Consider the following 12,500-nt stretch of genomic DNA (forward strand, 5'->3'; position numbering starts at 1 on the left):
CTCCCCCCCCTCTCCCCCCTCTCCCCCTCTCTCTCTCTCACCTGCTTCTCCCCACTGGGCCTCCGGTGGCTCAGCAGCAGCTCCACGGCGCCCACCACCTCCTTGCGGATGGCGTACAGCAGGGCGTCCCCGGTGTGGATGCCGTGGTCCAGCAGCAGCTCCATGATCTCCAGGTTCTCGTTCTCGATGGCGATGAGCAGCGCGCTGCGGCCCAGCGGGTCCAGGCAGTTCACGTCCATGTTGTAGTATACCTCCGCCTCCCGGAGCGCGTGCTTCACCCCCGCATAGTCCCCTGAGGAGAGGGGGGGGAGGGAGGACATAAGGGTTAGAGTCCGATGCTTTAGTTCCGATATGTTTGTTAAACGTACCTTTCTCCACGGCGGTGAGGTAGGCCCTCTCCTCCGCAGACAGCTCCACCTCCGCCCGCACGATCTGCAGCGGGATGCGGTCGCGGTACGGCGAATATGTCGCCTGATTGAACAAAAACAAACAAGTTTCAAATACACCGAATAAAATGTGGTCAAATACGGAAAAATAAGGAGAAAGGTGACGCCACTCTCACGGCATGGCGCCTGCCGCCTTGACTGTTGGGTTTCTTCAAATAGATAAGTGCAAATGTGCCGATTATTCAGATACGTCTGTCTGTAGTAAAAGCAGTAGTGAGATTTAGTGAGTAGAAGTATACAATAGAAGAAAATGGAAATATAGACCGTATCGTAACCATAGGGATTTACTAAATGCAACTGACTTGTATTATTACACTGATAATGTGGAGTGAAACGTGAATTAGTAAATGCCTGAAGAGAGAAAGGTAGACTTATAATTAAAGTGAAGCAGCGTTTCCCTCCTGTCAGAAGCGTGTCATTACGCCATGGGGCACGAGCAGAGGTTCTTCATCACGCAGCGTGTAGTTAAAGAGTGCGTTAAAGTGTGATGAAGCCAGAAGCATCCAACAGGCGAGGATCAGTGACGGCCGTCCACACGGCGGCGTGCGGCGAAGCTTCCAACGCTTCTGCCCGTTCACTTTGAATGGGGTGACGTCACTTTTAGCCGAACTGCATTGTGGGAAGCGACGTGGAGCGTTGCTGGCGTTGCTCGCTTCAAAAGTTGAGCAATGTTCAACTTTTGGCGCCTCGGCAGAAGCGTCAGCCAATGAAATGCCGTTTATGCAAATCTGCCAGTACAAGCGCTAGCCAATCAAACCGCGTGTATGCTGGGAGAGACCACGCAGGTCATTTCCTCATATTCAAAAAATGGAGGGAAAACTCCACGCTGCTGTGCGGATGCTCCGCAACGGCCCGTCCACACAGCGGCGTGCGTTGACGCTTGGCGGTGGGCGTGTCTGAAGCTTGGGGATTTTTTGCGAGCAACGCGACCAACAGTCAATCACATGAATCTCCCGCCCCCGACATACAAAGCAATAGCAATGTTAAAACGAAGTGGATATAAAATCCCCAAACAGGCGAAAACCTACCAGTTCCACCCACTGTCTCTGCCACCTCCCTCCATGCCTCGCTCCTCCGGTTTGTATCCCGGTAGAGGAACCGAGACCGATCATTCAGCACCGGGTGATTCACTACCGCTATGACGAGGAAATGACCTGCGTAGTCTCTCCCAGCATACACGCGGTTTGATTGGCTAGCGCTTGCACTGGCACATTTGCATAAACGGGATTTCATTGGCTGACGCTTCTGCCGAGGCGCCAAAAGTTGAACATTGCTCAACTTTTGAAGCCAGCAACGCCAGCAACGCTCCACATCGCTTCCCAAAATGCAGTTCGGCTAAAAGTGACGTCACCCCATTCAAAGTGAACGGGCAGAAGCGTTGAAGCTTTAACGCACGCCGCTGTGTGGACGCTGCGTGAGAGCTGCACCATCAGGGGAATAAAAGGCTCAGATTATGCAGGAAAAAGGAGGAAAAACTCACTTTGTTTCATCGATAAAGTTTCAAGAGTTTGAATGACACTGCCGCCCCAGAGCCATGCGGCGGATACAAGTGCAAATATTGAATTCTCACTGTTTGTTTTAAGGCTTAAACCGGATTATGGGTCAAATAAATACGCCGTTGGTTTGCCCGCTGAAATGAAAGCGTGCGTCATACAGTATCTGCAGATTTCATTTTGAATGCATCCTCGAAGGGGAATAACACACTTAACAGTTGTTAAAAACATGAATGTTGGTCTTAGAGTGCATCAGAGGGGGAAGGTAATACGCTGAGGATTTTATTCCTTACAAAAAGAGATTTTTTCTTGCATATCTATGTTTGTGGGGACCAATAAAAGCTTAAGACTTGAGTGAGGACATCTTGCTTTAACCCTCCTATTGTCTTCGTCCCCCCCCCTTACTTTGGTGTTCGCGGTCAAATCTGACCGGTCCTGTTTTAACTGCTATTACATTAACACAAAAACCATTATTCATCACCACATGTCATTTAACACCCTTTCAAACTGTACATGTTGTATCAGAGTACTGGTACACATGAAGAACTGCAGTGAATATACAAAGAACAGACACTGAACATGTATTGTGTGCCAGGTGTGATCCATGTGGGGGGAGGGGCACATAAGAGCGGGAAATGTATCAAATTGACCGGGAACACCATGGTGTTACAAAGTTGACTAAATCATCCACAATGCAATGCAAGTGGTGATCAGCCATTTTAGATGTCATGAAGCCTTGATGCAATCGAATGGAAAACTAAAAAGTTCTGATTGATGAAAGGAGTAAATCGGTCAGATTTGACCCGAAGACAACGGGAGGGTTAGGGCCGTTTGTGTGTTTTAGGTTTGTCTTAAGTGTGCAGGGACTATATGGTGTGACTGTCTGTTCCACTCACCTTCTTGTAGTACAGCTGTGTCATTGGATTCATCGTGCCGTCTGGAAGAAAGAGAGGCAAGAGAGAGTTACTAAGAGGGAGGAATATCAACACTACTGATTTTAATACGAGCGAATATCAAAATAAATAAGAGAATGTCACTATGTTCCTGAACACTGGCATGTTAGCCTTTGCAGACCATTTACATGCACACAAATCTTTAAAACAGACTTCACAAAGCAGAATACGGCCTCTTTAAAGAACCCACATCTTCAGTAATGATCTCCTTTTCACACACACACACGCACGCAGATCAGTGTGTGTTTCCTCTGGATTAACTCGTGCTGCTGGAACATTAATCCCACACTGCGGAGGAACATTTAAAGCACCAAGAATAAACGATGTGGGGCAATTAGGGTGCAATTAGTGATAAAAAGCTGCACAATTAAACCCAAATGTGGAAACAATGGAAGCGTCTGAACGGAAGAGGGTGATGGGGATTACACGCATTCACCATACGCTGTATTTATAAAGGTATTAAGGAGACAAGAGGCTCCTGAGAGACGAGGCTCATCCTGGGCTGAAGGCGCTCATCTGGAACACTTTCCCGTGTGGACGTCCATCGCCGTCTCTCAGAAACACAAACGGTCAGAGAGCTCCATGAAGCAGACAGAAATAAACGAGTCACTGCTGGTATTTAAAAAGGAAGAACTTTAACCTTAAAAACACTGAAAAAGGGCAAAAACACACTGCGGCGAAACACACATCCTGTAGAGCTCACGCGCGTACAAACAGGAAGAGTGACGAGTGCAAAAACACATTTAGACGGAATTTTTTTTTTGTATTATTTCTATTGAGATGTTTACATTTTGATATAATTATTTATTTATAGTCTTTTAATTTGTATTGTACAATGCCATGTCTCTTATCTTATTAAGAAGTTATTTTAAAAAGTAATATCATTTCCCTTTATTTGTTAGGTTCATATTAATATGACTTCATATACTTGATATCGTACCACCGCTTATGTTTACACAGCTGGTTTCATTATATTATTATTTGTAATAACAGTGTGTTGGCGTCCGGCTGAAGGTCACGCTGCAGACACATTCAATTCAAATAAATCAAAGCTCGTTACAGAAAGGTTCGACTCGTACAAGACGCCGAGGTCAGCGTGTTTCTCTGCAGATAATAATCTCCCTCGTTACGGCTGGAACAAATCAAAGTGCACGGAGGCATGACGTGTGTTGGGACTGCTGACACAATAAAAGATGTCGGAGGATTGCTTGATGATATTTCAAGCACACTACGTCATCGAGTGCCGCCGAAGGACTGTTCCAATGTCCAGCATACTTGGAATTCTACCGAGGCCGGCGTACTTCGTTTGGAGAAATTTCGAGGCTGCACATGTGGGTCTTAAAATCCCCACAATGCTTTGCGCACGGACCAATTTCCCCAAATCTGTGGCGGAAAATGTAAGAGGCGGGGCCTCTCATCTGACGCACACCTGCTCGCCTGTTCCACCACTCTTCGTTTTCCGAATGCCAGGAAGGATTCTTGCCTCGCTTCTGAAGCAAGACGCTTGGAAGACATGTGCTACCAAGCAAGCGTCCTCGACATTGAGAAACACCCAAAGTGTTCATTTATCTGTCGGCAGATGATGAAGCTCCTCTGACAGAAACAACACAGAGCAGTGAAGCGACAGCGTCAAAGACATGCATCGATACATCGTCGTTCCTTCCGCTGAGACAACAGCTGACTTCACATTTAAGAAGCATGGTGTCCTTTGTAAGGGGAAGAACTGTCCCTAAACAAACACATACAAACAAGTATATCAACAAAAGCATAAGGGCATGCAAATAAAAAAGTATAACAATAGAAATATGAAGTTAAATAAAAAATGTCCAATAAAATATATAAAAATAATAATGATATTTGTTATGATAAATAAAAAAAGTATAAAAATAGAGAAATTGTTAGAAATTTAAATCAATGTTTTATGGCGTAATTTAGTTTAAACATACCGTCAGCTTAAAAGCTATTTTATTCTGAAAGAAACGGAAGTTCTCGCACAATCTTAATACCAAGCTTTTATTCTGAAAATCCTTCATGACGACATCCGGGACTACCGTCCAGTAGTATTATTAAAGTGGCTATTGATAATGTATTACATGAAAAGTTATGAAAGAGATAAGGAGGAGAAAAGGCGCGTGGAAGTAAGCAATGGATGTAAAATGTCGAAATCCTCTGTTTGACGCGATGTCGGACATTGAAGACTGAGGCGGCGGCCCCCCTCTCATCACAGCACGAGAGCATACAACCCAGTCTCACGGCATTTCGTGTTCACCAACACGATTTTTAATCTATTGATTCGTGTTCACCATCACGATTTGCCCCTTTTTTTCGTGTTGCACAGCACGATTTTAAAAGCAATGTATTTCTACTGGTAACGTGTTTCGTGCCTGCAGGCTGTAGCGCGTCTTTTTCTCCGGTCGGGTCGTGGGAGACCGGAAGCTGTGTGGTTCATAAAAACATGTTCTTACTCAATATCAAGCCACAGTTATTGCTTTTATTTTAAATCGTATAATTTCGGACTTTTGTTGCCGTCTGTGAGGAAAATAAATGGGGCTCAGAGCCTCAGGATACTGAAATCTGTATTTTTTAAATCTTTTTTTCCTTCTAATTTGTTATTCTTTTCAAAATAACACACTGTTATTTACTCACCAATAACACACAATTATCCTTGCTTTTATTTATTGGTTTGATTCCATAATCTCGGGCTTTTTTGGCGTCCGTCAGGAACTGAATTTCAAAATAAATATAACCGGAAACAGACGTAGGCATTTCGAGCGATTACCCAAGATCCTCAGCTATGGTTTTAAGCTCTCTGATTGGATGTGTTAGCCGCAATGCATGCTGGGAGTTGGTGTTTATATTATATGAAATCCGGAAAACATTTTAAAAGTATAAAATAATACTTAATTCCGAGTGCTCTTGCTTTTATCATTGAAAGTCATCACACAACGGCATTGTAACACACGATTCGGCTGCATTACATATTACAGATCTGCCGTAGTTCTTCATTTAGAGAGCCCTGATGAGAAGACCTTTGGAAAAACTGGAAGAAATGGCGCCGAAACTGAATACTTGACGTGGATCATAAATATATCAACAATTAAACAACATCTTCAATTTCTCTTCACACAATACGTCTCCTTGCAGTATCAACACTAATTCGGCTGACTTTTACATTTGATCTAATTCATAAATAGGTTATATTTACACCATAACGGTGCACAGCTGATAGAAAAGGACTGTAGTTTTCAAAGATATTACTGATTTTCTTTGAATGTAAGAATGTAAATACTGAGTCTGAAATAGTATAGCAATATGCTGTAAAATGATGTGAAAGCATGCACAAAACTATACATCTTCAGATGTTGTACATACACACTAATAATACAAAGTTGTTATGGCTGTGTGTACCTCGTGTGTACCTCCTAGTGGTTAAAGCACGTTATTGAATTATTGTTTTTATGTGTTATATTTGATTAAAAGAATATTAAGAGTACATACTTTCATAGGGGGAAAGTATAAATATAGAAATATAGAATATAAAAAATCAAGAAGATACTATAAGTGATCTCTACAATAAAACAGTTTAGTGCAGGATGTACACAGATATTAATAGGAGGAGGTGCAAAACAGAAAAACGGATTAACCTTTATTTAAACATTAAATATTAAATATTAAGCCTGACAACGTAATTAACGTCTAATATATTGCTTTCCTGCAATGTTAACTATGTTGAAGCACTTATTTTAACTGATATTATGCACATTAATTATACTCTTATGTATGTAGATAGAATAAGAAATGTGCAGAATATGACAGTTTAATGGTGGAGGTACACACATATTGATAGATGTCTTGTAATGTACTGTTGAGGAACCTGTGACCCAAGTTTTTCATTCATTGCATAACTACACCGTAGTTGTGTATGATATGTCAATAAACCTTTGAAAATCTTGAAAGGGATGTGCAAAATAGCCATAATATACAGTCTTTAATTAACTATTAGTAGAGAATAACGAGTAATGAATATACTTTATTACTCGTTTCCATTCATGTCAATTGCAGATACATGTTTAGTCTTCTCAAGCACCAACTATCAAATATCTCTCCTGATTGTTGGCACTTGACAATCACCTTACATGAATGTTACTCAGGTGTAACTAAAGTCTGATTTAAGGGTTGTTTATATATTTCACATAATTAGTCAGAATCTGCAAAGTAACTCAAATAAATGCAGTGGAGTAAAAATACCAGGTTAACCTCTGAACTGTAGTGGATTCCAGTTTTGGATAATTTGGCGTGGTTTCGTTCCATTTCACACAGCTGTTTGACGCTCTGTGTAAGGACTGTAGTCCTAAACGATAGCTGGGGATTATGGGTAGTGTAGTGTCTTCGGCCATCCTAAACTCAGAAATGTTGACAATCGCAATGATGCTCGAAATGTCCCTTATAGGCCTACGTCTGTTTCCGGTTATTTTTATTTTGAAATTCAGTTCCTGACGAACACCAAAAAAGCCCGAGATTATGGAATTAAACCAATAAATAAAAGCAAGGATAATTGTGTGTTATTGGTGAGTAAATAACAGTGTGTTATTTTGAAAAGAATAACAAATTAGAAGGAAAGAAATATTTAAAAATACAGATTTCAGTATCCTGAGGCTCTGAGCCCCGTTTATTTTCCTCACAGCAACAAAAGTCCGAAATTATACGATTTAAAATAAAAGCAATAATTGTGGCTTGATATTGAGTAAGAACATGTTTTTATGAACCACACAGCTTCCGGTCTTCCACGACCCGACCGGAGAAAAAGACGTGCTGCAGCCTGCAGGCACGAAACACATTACCAGTAGAAATACATTGCTTTTAAAATCGTGCTGTGCAACACAAAAAAAAGGGGCAAATCGTGATGGTGAACACGAAATGCCGTGAGACTGGGTTGGAGCATAACACGAGGGTCCAGCAGCAGCTCGCTCTCTTCTTCCTCCCGCTGCAGCTACTCGAGGCAACGCCGGCTATTGCCTCTCCTCACTACCTTCTGTCTGATTCATTACCACGCCATTTTAATTAAGTATCCATTTGAAACTTATGCCAGAGACTCCATTGGTCTCATTTATCTAAGCTTCTCTCCTGGACGCGAGGATAACGAATACCCTAATAATATAAATATTAAAACCAACATGAAGTTAAATAAAACATGTCCAATACAAAAAATAATAATGATATTATACATTTATGAGAATAAAATGTGCAAAAGCAAGAAGTTAAAGTTACAATCCAAAAGCTGCCGCGCTGTTATTTTCTAATTGACTTGTTCCTCTTTAAGAGACTTGTTGAGACTTCTTGGTAATATTAAATAAAGCCGTCTGACCTCAGGGGAGTTGCAGATAATAACTTCATATTTGGAGTTACTAATTAAGCACTGATACAATAACTTACGTGTTGCTGCCTTGACTGTATTGTTCTTGCATTTGTGGTAATGTGGTATTGTTTTGTAAGCGTACTGTTCGATGTATCATAGGTCCACTTTATAGTCACTTTATTAAACGTGTTTAGCTTGTATTGTCAACATGATACTTATACTGCCTGCTATATGAGTGCACCTTTGGGAATGCTTGGAATGTCGCTGTATGACAATAAAGGAATCTAATCTAATTCGAGGTTTCACTTCCTGCAGTGATAGAGATCTGCTCCTCCTCTCATTCTGAGGTTGAGTCCTGCAGAGGATGCAGATGCGTTCAAGGTCGGCTTAGTGAGGAGGAATTTATGCTGACGGCCGTTACATCTCCATCGCTTCCTCCTCGCCTTCATTTCCCTGAAACACTTTCTCCACCTCGTGTTTCTGCGTGTCTCGTTCAGTGTGTCTCATCTCTGCTCTCGAGACACTTCAAATGTCCCGCTCTATTTCTGCCTCTTGTTTCCGTGCCGGGGAAATAAAAAGCTCCCATCTTGAGCTCGCTTCTCCTTTCTTATCGCTGCCCTCTTTCCGACTCGTTGCTTTCCCCTCGGCGCTCTCGCTCCGCGCGCATGTTTTAAACTGTGATGTCTGTTTACAGTCAGAGGATCGGCATCTTCTCTCAACTGAGGTAACCCCGTTCTGCACAGCTGCTCTGCGGGAAGACACGGATGTGCACGCGATCAAACACACACAGAAGCTATGATTTACAGATAAGATAAGACTTTATTTATCCCGAAGGAAATTGTTGCACTACAAAAACTCAAAGTCTTGCCCAGTAGGCTATATGTGTCTAATATCTAGTCAGAATATGTCTTTAAACTCGCTGTAAGACACAATAACCTCAGAAGTGACACTGCAGTGAGATATCTGGTCTTGTTTTTGGACAATGCATCATCTAAATATGAAAAATAAATCAAATTAAATCACATATACACTGTTTCCACAACCCATGTTAACTTGTCACTTTAACTTATTCCGCACTTTATAACTTAGATGATGACCAAATATGTATATATGCTGACAGTTATTTGACGCTATTTTCATAGTCTTTTATTATTATTATCATTATTTCCTTGATTTTATGTTATTTATTATTTATTTTAGATTTTATTGATCTGTGTGAATCTTTGCTGTACTGTTTTTTTCACGCTTACCCTGTTGCTGCTTTGTACAACTGAATTTCCCCTCGGGGATTAATAAAGGTTCATCTTATCTTATCTTATCTTGTTACGTCAAAACATCTTATTTTGAGTTGTATCTCAGACGAAACACATTTTATTAGAAAATCACCAACTAACATCAGAACACCTTATATTGTAACACAGCATTTCCTGATCCTGGTCAGAGTTCAACATGAGTTCTCCGAGCTAACCACAAGATGTGAGTAATCTAAATATCCCTTCTTATTTCATGACATCTAAGCGAGCTAATGTTCACTTGATCTATTGGCAGATTTTTGTACTTATTTCAAGTGAAAACGGCTTGTTTTCATTATCGTTCAACCTGTTTTTGGAGCAGCCTTTCTTCCAGTGTGTGCCAGAGTTACAAAGACACAATAAACACAGCACCATAATGATACAACAGAAAGAGAAATTAAATAACTACTAGTAACATAGACGGTCAAATAATTCATTTAACAATTTGTTTCCATGCAATCAAGTGTTTCTGCAGCGTCGTACTCAAAGGCATCATCAATCTGCAACAGGCACGCATCTTATCTCCATATTGAAGTATGAATGCTTGTATGTTGTCTTCTTCTGAATGTTGTTCGTCTCCTGTTGGTTTTTTGTATTTCTGATGAAAAAAGGAGAACTCATCTCATTGTAACTATAACGACAATAAAGGATTCTATTCTAATCGTCTATCTCTCTTGTGATTATTTCTCCTCATTCAGAGGATTTTGTTAAACTAATATGTTTGCGCTGTGGACCAACACTATACATTGACAGGGAAGGGGGTAGCAATAAAGACAACACCATTAAACAGTTACACAACATAACAGAAATAATATCGATAGCAGCGTCCCTAGCAACCACCTTGGTAACAATAAAAACGTTGTATGGACACAATTTCCGGAAGTAATCTTCGTAATAACTAGCAAACTAAAGATCATGTGCATCCACTGCACACATCATCTGAAATAACAACTCATATTTCTCGCATCAAATGACATCAAAACGCATTTTAATGGCCAAACTAACTTTAAAATAGGCATTTTCCACCGAGAATAAAACGAAGGTCGGCCATGTTTTTTTTTTCTGCGGGGAGAAATTTGAAGATCACGTGACATAGACGCCAGCCATTGGAATGAATGGTGAAAAAAAAGTAGGAATTTTACAATTTCAGAGGCGTTTTCGTAGAAATACTACGTCCTACGTTGTGGACCAACGTAGTTATTACACGTTTTTTTTGTGAGACTGGGTTGGCTCTACTTATCTTTACAAATTGTCCTTTATCCGAACATGGTTTTGTCTGAATTGCAGCCTAAACAGACAGTACAAGTCTTAAAGGTCACCTATCATGCTATTTTAGGAAACAGAGGGGATTATGGGATGCTAAAATGTTTGGTGTTTCAGCCAATCAGAGACAGGCTCTCTATATATCTGAGACCTGTGATATATTGATGAAATATTAAATATAAATAATAGGGGACCTTTAAGATGCAGATTACAGAACTAACGGTGATGTTCTCTTTATTTTGAAACGCAAACTCAGCTTTTTTTCCCAGCAGTGAAAAATCAAAGCAGTGCTCCGTTTCTTTGCAATATGAATATTAAGATGCTAAATTAATAATCCTGATGAATAAACCTCTCTTAAAAGTGTCAGGCTTGTTAACCAGAGCACAACGTTGTTTTCAAGCTTTTTAATTGTGCACCAAATACGTGCATTTGATTTTGAAAATGTAGCTTACAGAAGTTTATTTAGTTTAATGTGTCACGTTTATCTAGGCCCTTTTAGTTGTTGTTTGATGTGTATATGTCACACTGTGGGACTGCGAGAAACGATATTTCTGGATGTACAACATGTAGAATTCTTGACAATAAAGCTGACTTTGACTTTGACTTAGGGGGTATTACTTTTTCCTATTGCTTTATATTCCCGGGGAAATTCCTATATCATCCAAGCTGTGCATAAGGGACGTCTACACAACAAAAGCAATTAAAGAAAATATAATATAGTATCTTTGTGATCTCTATCGAAAATACAAAAGAATCTTCACAAACACTTCCCCTTTATCTCTCACCGTCATCTGCTTACTTTGTTTCCTCCTTTAACTTCATCTCTCTCCCACTTTCTGCAGAAATAAAGTGTAAACATAAACGCACACGTATCAGAGTATTGGGCATCCCTGCTTCGTACACAACGTTGTAAGCAAAACTTCTGCAGCAATGGAGAGTCAGGACTCAGAGAGACACGAGGAGAGCTGGAGCTTTGATGTCAAACACTGATGTTTATTACAAGTATAATGGCCGGAGAATTCACATCACAAGTCACAGCAGCAAAAGGTTGTCATGTCAATTCTGATCCGCCTCGCATCTCGGTAGACCTTTTAATAGTTTACAGAGAGTCCAATCCACATTTTGGGGATGGGCGTAAACATCTGCAGACACAGGAGATGTCTCTCACATCTGTGGAGCTTAGAAAGCCAGCGTTCTCACAGTCATAAACCCCCCTGTGCCCACCAGGTCAGGCCATAAAACCTAGTATCAACATACGACTGCATTAACACATTCCTTACGGGAGATTAGAAGTAGGGATGGTCGTAAATGTCAACACACAGAATAAGGTTAAATATCTTAGGAGTAAGGAAGAACTATTCTTTGACACTTAGGAGTAAGACAGAAATATTCCCTTACAGAAGTGAAAAAGCAGCGCTCTGTTTCTTTGCATTAAACATATTTAGACAGCTCTACTCTCCTACGGTCTGTCGCTATCGAGCCTCCTCATTTTTTTCTGAACGTTCACCAAAATGCAGTCTACAGAAGTTAGGGTGTCTTCTTTCGTCCTATTGCTTTAAATTGCCGGGAAAACAAAGAATGCAATGTCAGTTTCTTCCAATCATCTGTCGTTACAACTCAAAAGAAAAAGCACTTAGAGAAGATATAATAATATCACTGTGATCTCTATCGATCTTCAAAAACACTTCCCCTTTACC

General features: G+C 40.6%; 1 protein-coding gene across 1 annotated transcript in view; it reads right to left on the reverse strand.

Annotated features, from left to right (window-relative positions):
• Positions 1-41: 41 nt before the first annotated feature.
• LOC117440664 (short transient receptor potential channel 5-like) overlaps positions 42-12,500 on the reverse strand; it is a gene marked incomplete at its 3' end in the record, with an annotated part of 20,127 nt that continues 7,668 nt past the window's right edge. Inside the window, exons 2-4 of the mRNA XM_034076898.1 lie at positions 2,836-2,876; positions 369-471; positions 42-292 (exon numbers count right to left, since the gene is read on the reverse strand). Of these exons, the coding sequence (XP_033932789.1) occupies positions 42-292; positions 369-471; positions 2,836-2,876 (395 nt within the window). The remainder of the gene's footprint in view (positions 293-368; positions 472-2,835; positions 2,877-12,500) is intronic.

This window comes from Pseudochaenichthys georgianus, unplaced genomic scaffold (assembly GCF_902827115.2).
Source record: "Pseudochaenichthys georgianus unplaced genomic scaffold, fPseGeo1.2 scaffold_1113_arrow_ctg1, whole genome shotgun sequence".
In the NCBI taxonomy this organism is placed as follows: Eukaryota; Metazoa; Chordata; class Actinopteri; order Perciformes; family Channichthyidae; genus Pseudochaenichthys; species Pseudochaenichthys georgianus.